The 12,785-nt window shown below is 47.2% G+C and overlaps 1 protein-coding gene across 1 annotated transcript; it reads left to right on the top strand.

Moving 5' to 3' along the window:
* Nucleotides 1-2,103: 2,103 nt before the first annotated feature.
* MPZ (myelin protein zero) lies at nt 2,104-12,125 on the top strand. The gene is made up of 6 exons (XM_063145621.1): nt 2,104-2,326; nt 7,511-7,677; nt 8,744-8,957; nt 9,664-9,799; nt 10,236-10,293; nt 11,383-12,125. The coding sequence occupies exons 1-6, from the start codon at nt 2,260-2,262 to the stop codon at nt 11,485-11,487; spliced, it is 747 nt and encodes a 248-aa protein (XP_063001691.1). The 5' UTR covers nt 2,104-2,259; the 3' UTR covers nt 11,488-12,125.
* Nucleotides 12,126-12,785: the final 660 nt, after the last annotated feature.

Genomic DNA, 12,785 nt, shown 5'->3' with positions numbered 1-12,785 from the left:
AGAAGTTTAGAGACTGAAGACACCATTGCTTAACCCAGGAGTAATCTATTGAAAGGAATTAAAGGCACACATTCAGGAGATCAGATCATAGCAATAGGGTTTTTTAAAGGATCACTGTTCTTTTGTACAGAATTCTAGTTCAAAGATTGAGACAGACTCACTAAAAGCAATGGTTTGGTGTAACTGATTAGCAGAGGAGAGAAGTGGTGAGATATGGGGTGAGGGATGGATCTTGGTCCTGGCAGGGGAAGGAAATAGAGGCTGGTAGCAAAGTTGGTGCATGAAGGGAGAGAGGCCACTTGCAAGTTTTATTTATTTATTTAAAACATTTGTATCAAGATTTCTCCTATGCTTTCTTAAGCCGGAATGAAACCTTCCTTTTTATGTCAAAATTAGCAGAATGTTGGCTTGTCTGGCAGCACAACCCCTTAAGTAGCCATTTCTATTGACTCCCAATTCTATGCTCCTTCCCACCAGGAATCAACGCTAGGCCCTGTTTGCTTCTTTTAAAGGCGCCGTCTGTTTCTGAAATCCCAACGCTCTGATAGGCCGCTCCTGCTCAGAGGTAACTCCTGCTCTTCAGCGCCACACGTCTCCATCGTTCACGTTCACCACTAGAAGTGTTTTAACGAACAGAAAAGCTCTCGGGGGCTGCATTCCAGTGGTTGGTGGGGCCAAAACTAAAAAGTCTGGGCCATAAAATACCAGCGTATTTTAGATTAAAGCCCATATTGCCAGTAAGTGAGCCTTAGGAGAGGCAGTTCCACCTCTTAGAAAGGGGGGGGGAGACTGCACAAAAGCTGGGAAACCCCCCCCCCCAAAGAATCAGTGGTTGGGGGAAACGGGATGGGGCCTGGGGATTTTGGGTCCCCTGTGTTTCTGTTGCAGCCTGTCTTGCTCCGCCCACCCTTGCCTTCCCAGTGTCCTCCTCTGGACCCAACAGCAGTCCTGGGAGTGTGCGACTCTTTCAAGCCGCCCACGTTTGACTGTTGGACCCAGCTAGGAAACAAACGTCTCCATTGTCGGCCTGAACTCAATCTCCCCAGCCCGGTGGAATGCTGTGGCTACAAGCAAAGGCAGGCCGGGAGCCTGATCCGATGGAAAGCGTGGCTCAGGAGCAAGGAAGAAGAAGAAGAAGAAGAAGAAGAAGAAGGGAGCAATCATGTGCTCCGGTGGTGCTTTCTATTTTCCTCTCCTGGAGAAAGCTAATGCTTGGGTGGGAAGGGAAGTGAGAAAGATAATGAAGAGGAGGCGTGTCAGAGCTTTACAAAATGGTACTTGGTGTGAGACAGCGTGGTGTAGTAGTTAGCACACAGGATCATAGGGTTTAAAGAGTTGGTACCTTTGGAGTTACATAAATATTGCTAATCAATGCATAAATGAGGTAGGTCTGGACCTGGATACCTCAAGGATTAGGGCCAAAGCCTTCCCCTTTGCAATTGGCTTGTTTGCCTGCTAATCGCTCTGGCCCAGACAACGGTGGTGGTGAGAAGGAGAAGCCAGGGGTGCTACTATCAACTAGCTCCCTGCCTGCCAAGCAGGGGGAAGCCATGTTGAGAAAGAGGCTGAGGGCCCAGCACAGTTGGGGGCGATGGGGACAGCAGACTCACTGAGGGAGGGGGCACACCCAAGAGCCCTCCAAAATCCGGAGCTGGCACCGATGGTGTGCTTCACCACTGAAGTCATACACATGGCCGTCTAAAGCTGCACACACACGCCCGCCCCATAAGTCCAGGGTCTAAAATGATCTAGCCGCACCATTGCAGCAGGGCAAAAAGCTGCAGGTTTTTTGGTCGAGTCCCTCCGCCTCTTAGGGATGCCAGCTCTCGCTTGGACCAGTCTGCATTCCTCCTAGAGGCCGTGACATCGCCCACACCCCTTCAGCCGAGAATGCGGCTTGACAATGGCTGCTGTTTGCCCAGCTATGCCACCGGAGCGTGTTTACCCGCCTTTCGCCAGCAGGAAACATAAATGCCCCTCTTTCACTTTTGTTCTCTGCCCTGGGGTTTTTTCTCCTCCTCTCTCCCCCACCTTGGCTCCTAAGACCCCACCCCACCCCGAAACCGAATGCCAAGCTGCCATTGGCTCCAGGTTTCTGCAGAGACGGCATCCTTCTGAGGCCGGCCAGGTTCTTAAACCAAGGGTGCCACCCTCCGAGGCACTCTTCAGAAAGGGATTGCGGTCCCTGCTGCCGGGTCTTCCCCTCCATGTGGCTAGGAATTGTACAGTAACCCCAAGCAAAAAAAAAAAGAGGAAGCCATGGGGTCTCCGGGCAGCATGGGGAAGGAGAGACCCCTTCTGCTCACAGTGCTGGTATCAACAATGGGTAAGTTGACTTCTCAGTTGTTTTAAAGAGCTGGAAGGAAACCCAGAGGACATCTAGGCCCACCCCCTCCCTGCTCAAGGCAGGAATAGGAATGTGGGAAGCAAAATTCTAGTCCTCATGGTTCTGAATACAGTGCTAGTTTAAGTAGGAATTTAGGAAGTAGCCTTAGAGTCAGACCCTTGATCCATCTAGCCCAGTGTTATCGACACTGACTGGCAGAAGCTGTCCAGGGCTTCAGGCAGGATTTTTTCCTATCCTTTCCTGAAAAAGCCAGGGATTGAACCTGGAACCTTCTACAGGCAAAGTAGGAGCTCTAGCCTTGAGTTACAGTCCCTCCCTCTAAGCACAGGAATCCACAGCACTCCTCTGACAGATTGTGCCCATCCTCTGTTTAAATGCCTCCAGCCACCATACAGATCTAAGCGTTAGGAAGTTTGCCATAATGTCCCTAACCTCTGACCTTGGAGTTTTCACCCATTACCTCTCATTGCGGATGGTCCAATTCTTAGTTCTGTGACTACGTTTAACGCTATTTGTGTTAATTGTCCTCAGCGTTTTTTTACAAGGAGGATTTTTTTTTAAAGCAATGATCTATATTCTCTATGCTCTAGGAGTGTTTTTAATCCTTTGTTGTTGTTAAAGCTGTCTAAATGGGTGGCCATTGCCTGGTGGCAGAGAATCCCGCTGGGGCACTGTGTAGCTGTGTGAAGAAGTCCTTCCTTTTGTTAATCCAGAACTGCTGCCAATCCGTGTCTTGCAAGGGTGGGGTGGAGAGGGGGTCACTCTAGCCAGTGTCCCTTGTTTGTTCCAGCTCATAGCCCACGGCATAATCTGGGTCAAGCTGTGGGGCTGATCTACAGATAATCTGGCATTTGGGCACAAAGTGGGCATGAAAGACTATTTAGTTCTATGTTCTGAGATGGAATACCAAACTAGACCACTGGAAAATTCAGCATGGTAACCATGTGGCCAGTTACTAGCATTCAGTGTGATTCTTAACTATTTTAAAACCTAAACCCCCTGTAAAGTGACCTTGATTTATTTTTATTTTAAGCATTGGAAGACTGCTTTCCCAAAGCTCAGTGGCTTGAGTCCTCTGCCCATAGCAAGAAAGGAATGTGTAATGAGTAGCTATGCTGGTTGATATTCACCTCTAAATGTCCACATTAATCTTTGAACCTTTCCTTAGTTTGTGTTTTTCCTTTGTTGAAATCTCTCCATTGGCTTCCAATTCCTTATAGAATTCAATATAAGCTTCTTTTGCTGATATTTAAAGCATGCCATGGTCTTGCGCCTTCTTATCTCTCCTCTCTCATTTCACTCTACCACCCCCCTCGTATCCTCCGTTCTTCAAGTGCTATGTTGCTCTCCTGCCCAAGAGTTTCTATCTCTCTTGCCCGGCTTCGCCCGTTCTCTTTGGCTGCCCCGTTTGCTTGGAATGCACTTCCAAATAATCTACGAACTACGAGTTCCATCTTAGATTTTAAAATGCATTTGAAAACTCATCTGTTTTCAATAGCTTTTGGTATTTTAGCCTGATTTATTGTTCTCATTGTTATGATTATTCCTTTATTTCTGTTTTGTGTAACCTCTAGGCAGGGTATAAATAGATAAATAAATAAATAAATAAATGTGTCATGCTGGTTGCTAGGCATGCAGATAGATCTGAGAGGAATCTGAGATTGGTGTCATGCCAATAGGTCTGAGAGGAAGGCGGGGACTGGGGTAATGCAGAGGTAGGCAACCTGGCGCCCTCCAGATGTTTTGGCCTACAACTCCCATAATCTGTACAATTGGTCATGCTGGATGGGGCTGATGGAAGGTGTAGTCCAAAACATCTAGAATGGCTACACCTAGAATGGCTTCTGGTGAGGCATAAGTGCCAATAATTTTTGAAAGCACAGGGAAGCATTGATATTGCCTTTTAGCAGTCTTTGTTTCGGAGTTCAGCTCCCACCATCCCCAGGCAGCATGGTCCATGAGTAGGAATGGGGGGAGATGTAGTCCATAGGGCACCACATTGGGGAAACGAAATCCTTATTAAGTTTGTTATTATTGGGTTGGATCCAGACATAGTCGTGTTTAGAGCAGACCCATTGAAATCAATGGAACAAGTTAGTCATGACTGATTGATTTCAGTGGACCTTCTCTAAGGACAACTAAACCTGGATCCAACCTATTGTTGTTGTTATTGTTACTACTACATTATAATTTATTAACATTTTCAGTATACAGAATTATAACCACATCATCAGGAACTTTACATGAAAAAATGGGAATTGTACATGGACATAAAACAGAAGAAGGACATTCAACTTATAGCAGAGGGACTTGACACAGAGACAAAGATTAAATAATGACTTCCTTTTTTTAAAAAAAGAAAAGAAACCCAGCCCTGTTATGGTTTCAGGCATAACTTAAATTGCTTCCATCTCAACCAAGCAGTGTGCTAGAAGAAATGCATTTAATAAAAATTGGATTGTTTGGGGGATTTGCTCCCGTTCTCTTTTGGAGAATCGATTTAAGGGGGTGGGGAGCAGAGGAAGGCAGAGCAAGAGCTATTAGAAAACAGCTGCCATTCCGCAGGCTCTAATGGCTTGGACCGGACAGCTTTAACGTATTCTTATCATAAACTCGCCACACTTTCGTCTATCCAATTCAGGGTGGCTGGAGGTCCGGACTACTAATAAAAAGTCAGAGGCCTCTCAGGCCATACAATATGCCTGCCTGAGAGGCCGCCGTTGCTGCCAGTGCGTTGGGCATCGCGCAGGCCCGTCCGTCGCATGGCGACGCCTTTTGAGCCTGAGGCGAAAAAAGAGCAGGCGTGAAATCTCCCAGCTCGAGGAAATTGCCCGCCATGTCGGAATTTGCCCCCCCCCCTCGAGGGTGGAAGAAAAGGATGGGATTGTGTGGTGCACAATAGCCCCCTGTGATTCCAAATGTCGCCCCAGAGAGGCTTCTGGGTAGTTCAGCAATGTTCTGCAGCGCCTTCACTGTGTTGGCAGAAGGGAACCTCCTACGTTGCAGATGGATGGATGAGGGGGTGGAGGCCCCGAACAAAAGTCTCTCAAGACAGAGAGGCCAGTTGAGTCTTCCTCTTGAACAAAGGCGCTTTCTACACCTCCACCTCATGCCAGGGGCCCCTGGAACAATTACTAAGCCTGCGTAGGTCTGCAAGGCCTCCTCTCACAGCCTTGGCCAGTTTAAGCTTACGGCATACCTGGGCATCTCTCCAGGGCAACTTGATTCTTTGGGGGTGGGGGCAAGAATTAAAGTCCCACCAGGATCAGCTGTGCGTCGGTCAATAATAATAATAATAATAATAATAATAATAATAATAATAATAGGGGTGATGATAAATTCATCAGTGGCTACTGGAAGACCACAACTCCTGTCTCCCAGGAAGAATAACATGTCAAGGTGGCAGCCAACCCAACCCTTTCACTCTGCAGAGGAGAAATAGCTGCAGGGGCTCCTTTATTCCTTCCCTGCCTGAAAGAATAGCAATGAGAACTTTGAAATTGGTGCATGAGATGCTACTTTCTTCCTCCTCTCTCCTAATCCCATTTCCTTTTGTGTTTGTCTTTTATTTAGATTGTCTGCCTGAGGGCAAGGACTTCCTTATGACTAATCTTTGTCAGCCGCATTGGGAGTGTCCTTCACCCCTTTTCTTTGGGCTGAAGATCAGGGTAAAAATCCTATCAATAAATAAATGCGCTTAAATGGCAGAGCCCAATTTTAGGGGCAGGATCTACCATTAGGCAGAGAGAGGGGGCTGCCTCCAAGAGCACCTATGGGTGGATAGTGGTGGCAGTCCCCAGCTGTTTCTACTGAGCACCACAGTTATTTCCCTCTGCTCCCTCTGTCTGCCGCATAGCCTGCCCTGCTTCCATAAAGGAAGGATGCTTTCACTTTGCCAGATTACACTAGAAATTAAAGGATTCTAAGTCCAGGAATGTGTTTCTAGTACTGGAACTGAATGGAGCTCACGGTCCTGCCACACCAAAGCCCCTGATTACCCCAAGCTTTCTTTATTTCATTTTTGAGCCAAGATATCTGAAAGGGCTCCTATATGTACCTGCCCATAAGCTGTGATCACCTTCTGAGTCTTATTGACCGTCCCACCACCCAAAAAGATTTGTCTGGTGGGGACATGAGATACAGGGCCTTTTCTGTGGCAGCACCCAGGTTCCTTCCCAAAGGAGTTGAGGCTAACCCCATTCCTGATGGTGTTTGGGCAGGCAGTGACAACGTTCTAATTCTACTTGGCTTTTAATAGGCGATTGACCATTTAAACTCTGCTCCTTCGTTTTAATGCTTAGATTAAATTCTGTTATGATTCCTGTTGATTTTGTGTGTTATGTTTTGTAAATCACCTTGTTTGGGCTGAAAGACGGTAGAGAAAAGTTTTTGATAAACAAACAAATCTGGCTAAACACCCTTGGAAACTGAATACTGGGTTATTTGGACTGGATTATTTGGACTCCAATCTAGCACGGCTCTCCTTAAATTGTTCTTAAAGACAACCTTGCCTGTCTACACTACTATAAGAGGCAAAGCAAAAGAAAAAAAATTAAATATTGAAACAATTATACTGAACCGAATGATATTTTTTATTGATGGAAGTGTCCGTGATCTCTGTGCTTTACCTGACTACAACGATTGCTGGTCTTTTTATGTAGTTTTACCATTTGGTTCTTTCTTTAAAAATGGTATTTATTATCTGTATACCCTACTCTTTCAAGGGTCTCCTCTTAGCTTCGATCAAACGGACACATTGGGTTAGCTTCAAATGCAAGCGAGACCAATTATAGCCCCTTTGCCTGGTTGTTAACCTATTTGCAAGCTGTCTTGAACAATCCCCTTGGGATAGAAGAATTTTTTTTATCTCTAAAAAGGTACCAATATTGAGATTTGAAGTAACGTGCAGATTTACTTAAACAGAATCAGTTAGTGAATCAGACGCGAGACAAATTATTCATGCTGATACTAAATCATTCATGCTTATTAGAGGTAGAATATGAACCAGCCAAAAGCAATTCATTGCATTCATCAATGCTGTTAAACGCTGTACTTGGGGAGCGGTGTGTGCATGTGTGTTTTGGTGCTGTTGGGATCCTGGGTTCCAGAGCTGCTGCAGGGTTTGGAACTAACCGCCGGCTCCCAATTTCCTCTCCTTTGCAGTGCTAACTCCAACTTTGGCCATTAACGTTTACACGGCAGGCGAAGTCCACGGGACGGTGGGCTCCAAGGTGACCCTTTCCTGCACCTTCTGGTCAAATGAATGGATCTCTGACGACATTTCAGTCACTTGGCGCTTTCAGCCAGAGAACGGCCGAGACGCCATTTCGGTAAGACCTGTTTTGAGAAACGCATGCTTTTCCTGACCTTGTCTGAGAGAGAGGCTAACACTCTTTGGTGGATGCAGCCTTAGGGAGGTGTGTGATCCGGTGTGATCCAAACCCTCTTTCCCTAGAGATCAGGATTCAGCCCTAAACACGCTTGATTCCCCAGCTTCTCTGCCTGAGCCCAGGGGCGATGATAAGCACTTAAAAGACTTGGGTGGGTGTGTGGAGAGGCGCGACAGGCCCATAGGACACAAAAGTCTGCACATGGCAATTTATATCTACATACGCACATTTAGAAATAATTACTAGGATGTATTTAAATTTCACAGGAGGCGAAACCAGCCACTTAATGTCTCATCCAAATCATCTCAGAGAAAATAAATTCTTCATTTCATTGGCCTCATAGCCCAGGTTATCCTGAACCAATGAAAAAGTGTGTGTGTGTGTGTGTGTGTGTGTGCATTTCATAAATGTGATTTCCGTGCAGGGGAAGGTTGGTGGGGAGTGGGTGGAAGCCTGTAGGAAGGGGGAGAGTTGAATTTTCCCCTTCCCAGCTGCAATTCCTCTTGAAAATTGCCCCCATGCAGGGCAATTAAGCTGAGAACCCCCCCCCCCAAATCCACTACCACCAATAGACCCTCAGGGCTCTGGGAAATAGATCCAGGCCTTTGGGAAAGAAATTCGGGGCCAGGGCCTAACAATGCCCCTTCCTGACTCCAAACTGATGCTGGTTGAGATCCTTCCGGAAAATAGTGGTGCAGATAGGTGGGGGTCTCGGGTGCCACATTTTGGGGGCCCATAGCCAAGTGTCCCCCAAATGGCTGTGACGGGGGCAGTGGCCAGCAGACTCAGCTTTGACCCCTGGGCCTTTCTTCTTTCTCATTGTAAAATCTTTTATAATTTGGGGCTGGCCAGGCCTGTCTCCTAGGTTATTTTAAATATATATTTACTCCATGTCTATTCCCGGCCATACCTGGAGATGCTGCAGTTTGAAGCTGGGACTTTTTGCAGGCCAATCGCATTGTTCTCCGTTGCTCCGCTCATGCTTTCCTTTCTGCCTCCCGCCCAGATATTCCACTATGCCAAAGGCCAGGCTTATATAGATAACGTTGGAGTCTTCAAGGACCGCATTGAATTTATCGGGAACCCCCGCTGGAAAGATGGCTCCATCGTCATCCATGACTTGGAGTACACAGACAACGGCACCTTTACCTGTGACGTTAAGAACCCCCCTGACATCGTGGGGAAATCGTCCCAGGTCGTGCTCTACGTCTTTGAAAATGGTAATGTTTTCAGATGAAAAGACTCCTGGATGAAATACTCTTAGATGAAAGGCGGTTGAAAGTGCCCGTGATTCTTCTGCTCCTGGTGCAGGAACCTCTGCATCATGTTTGTGTATAAGTCTGCAGATTTGGAAATGCTATCATCAGATGTGTAAAGTGCCTGAATGTGTAGCATCGCATGCAACCAAGTCAACTGCATGATAACAGTTCAGATCTGTATTGCTCAAAAATCTGGGACTTGTCTATATAGCCTGTTTAGCACATAGTGGCTGCGTGTTGGCGCTGGGTTGTTTATATGATGCATCCGCCAGCTCGCAGCCACCATGGGCTCCCCCCACCGGCAAAACGGCGCTTTTTAAAAGTCGCTGACTTTTTCCTTTGCTCCGAGGTCACCGCCTTCTTTTCTCCATCTGTCGGTGGTGACCTTGCTTCAGGGTGAGGCTGGGGGCGCCCCAGGGGAAGATCAAGGCCCGGGGTAGGTCGCGGGAAGGCCGGGCAGAGGGTGGAATTTACTATTCCCACCGCTCAGGGTTTTGAGGGAACAAGAGGCCATAGTGGCATCATGAAGACACCCCGCTGCTTTCATGGATCAGTGTCCCACATGTGCAACGCTTCCCTGCCGGAGGGCTGAAATAGCTCTGGATAATTGCCCCGTGCATGGGATAAGGCATCTTAACATGGGCCTCTCCTATTTTTGTCTTCTTAGTCCCTACCAGGTACGGCGTGGTGCTGGGCGCCATCATTGGAGGTGTTCTGCTCGTGGTCTTTGTGGTTTTGGTGATAGCCTATCTCATCAGGTGTTGCTGGCTGAGGAGGCAAGCAACTCTCCAACGGAGGCTCAGGTAAAGCACTGGGGATGTGACGGAAGGGGTGTCACCCTCAACACTTCTCTCTCTCTCTCTCTCTCTCTCTCTCACTCACACACACACACACACACACACACACACTTATTTCTAACTCACACTTAGACTTGCTTACACTTACAGTAAGTGACACTTACTTACGCGTACACTTACTACTTACTCACTCTTAGACTTCCATTTCTTACACTTCTTACTAGATTCTAAGGACGCTGGGAATTCTTTAGTGATTCCTAGACGTTCCTTCCCCACATGGCTGTCCTTGGTGCTGCATGCTTGGGGATCCATGACTTGTATTTGCCTCCCCTGCCCTAGTCTCCAGTCTCCAATCTAAGGGCTTGCATGCTCAGAAAGGTACCCAACATTCAGGACCTTTTGAACGGTTTAATGAAGTGCTTCTGTTTTCGTTTCATTTTAGCTCAATGGAGAAAGGGAAGTTGAGGCTGGGCAAGGATTCTTCAAAAAGAGGCCGTCAGGTGAGTGTGAGAGAATGAATAGGAAGTGAGCCTGAAGAAGAATACGCTTGGGATGGTTTAAAGACTTTTCTACACAAGGCATTTATCGTGTGCCCATCATTCAATACTCATGGTTGTTTACAGGTTCTTTAGTCTACTTCGTGACCCCCCAGTTTAGCTTTTGTGTCTAACCAGCACTTTCAACTAGGTTTTTTTAGAGCAGGGGAAATGCAGCATTTAACTGTGAAAGCGCAAGAAAACGTGATTTCCTGTGGTGTGTTGCGCTATTTTGCTACACCGCAGTGCTACCTAGAGATTACGTAGCAGAAAAGCAGGAAAGAAAACACTCCTTGTGTAGTGCTTGGATCTCAATTCTGTGACAAAACTAAAAATAGTTACACCTGATTCACAGATGATTTACACCCTTGTGTAGAAAAGTTCTAAGAGAGAAAATCGGCCAAATGGTCAATGGGGGCTGGGATGAGGATCCTGGAAGGGGGTGGGATGACTGCAGAATCTGGAGCTGCAGAATTGGAAGCTGCAGGGACTAATAAAATGGGCAAAGGGTGGGGCATTACACACAGGAGCTTGAAAATCTTGGAGAAGGAGGGAAACACCACCCTTCCCATCATCTGCCGCAACCTGGAGTGGGTTTCTGGGGAGGATGGGGAGGACTCCACTGTTGCCTAGCAACAGCAAACCATACTTCTTCCTGGGAACTGAATAGAAAATGGACAAAGATCATCACTGTGAGTGACGGGACCCATAGTGAGTTGAATGCTAGGATTGGCCTTGACACAGCTCCAATGTTATTCTACCACAGGGTTGGGCAACTTGTATCCCTCCAGATGTTTGAGCTTACAACTCCTTCCCATGAGCCCTCACTGTCGGCTAGGCTGGCTAGGGCTGCTGGGAGTTGTAGGCAAAACATCTGGAGGGCCACAAGTTGTCCACCCCTGCTGTGCCACATATAGCACGGAGACTATTTCAGGATTGTTTCTATGGCCGGACATGCCTATAGATGTAGATAGATAGGCTCTTGCTTGTGACGGACGTCTCTTTCCCCACACCAAAACCTCTCCTGGGTTCTTCTCCTCCCTGCTCCTCTAGCCTCCCGTCCTGTACGCTATGCTGGACCACAGCCGCCTCACCAAGTCAGCGAGTGACAAAAGGTCTAAGGGAGGCCTGTGCGACCTCCGCAAGGATAAGAAATAGCGGTTAGCAGGCAGGGAAGGTACCCCGAAGAAGGCGGGCGATAAAAAGGTCGTCATGACTATCGAGATGGAACTGAAGAGGGACCAGCTCGAGGCTGAAGGCCTGAAGCCCGCCGTCAAGTCCCCCAGCAAGAACAGCCTCAAAAATGCGCTCATGAACATCATCAAAAGTGATTCGGAAAAGTGATTTGAAAGGACGGAATGATCCCAGGCCTCCGCTTCCGGAGGCCTGGGATACTTTCCCCTTCGTCCAACCCTCATGGCTTTTTGTTTCCGTAGTACTTCATTAGCCCATCTAGTCAGGGGCTGATGGGATTTTTGGCCAATTCTTGTCCACCAAGAAACTTCCTCAGTCCCTGCTCCTCTTTTCTCCTTAACCTTGACGGAGAGATTTTCACATCGTATATGTATAGCAAAGCACAGGGTATATTTACACCCATTTAACATTGTTAATAACACCTAGGACTTTGTGTGTACATAAAAGAATGAGGTAAACTGAGGTAAAATCATCAGAGGCAACGATCCAACTTATGCTCCCTCTCATTATGAGGAGTGTCTTCCTCTGCGAAGTCCAGAAACAGACCAGATAAAAGTCTTGGGACACCATTATATCCATGCTTTGCGGAAGTTAACACCAAAGCCTTGTGTCACTGCTCTCCACAGCTCCTTCTGAGGGGTCGGTGACCTGCCAAGTAACCCTGTGTGGCCACAGTAACACCAAAGCCTCGGTGCGAAAGCTGTAAATGGAGATGAGACACATATATGAAACAGAACAGGGCTTTTTCTCTGGTGATTTAACTCTCTCTAGTAATGAAGCGTTGGTCTTCCTCTTATGGGGAACGGACCTTCTTCAACCTGAGCCACAAGGGGCCCAAATTCCCATCAGTCGCTAGGCCTAGGTTGTGAGGACTGGATAGCCAAGTGTCCCATCCCTGAAGTATCCCCCCCCTCAAAAATCCCGGTGTCTTAAACATTGGCAAGAAAAGACACACAAACCATATGACAAGGGTGCCTTCTACTGCTCAAACGTCTGTGACAACCCTCTTCTGCTCGCTGACCCGGGCACAGGTGTAATTTTTCTTTTTCCCCTTCTTTTTAATCCAAGGATCAAATATATGTATACATGTCTCTGAGATTCAGAAGGATGGTTTAATTCCCTTGCATAGCCCACGCTTTCCCACCCTTGGTTACTTAATTCTCCCAGGGCCTCAGCCCCATTTTACCAATACTCTAAGCTCCGGGTTAGGGGAGACATGGGTGAAAATGTTTGTTTTCTGAAATGGCCGTAATATTTTGCTG

The sequence above is a fragment of the Elgaria multicarinata genome, chromosome 21, assembly GCF_023053635.1.
Source record: "Elgaria multicarinata webbii isolate HBS135686 ecotype San Diego chromosome 21, rElgMul1.1.pri, whole genome shotgun sequence".
Classification (NCBI taxonomy): Eukaryota; Metazoa; Chordata; class Lepidosauria; order Squamata; family Anguidae; genus Elgaria; species Elgaria multicarinata.
Note: the sequence above shows the minus strand (reverse complement) of the source record. Positions and strands in the feature narration are given on the sequence as shown.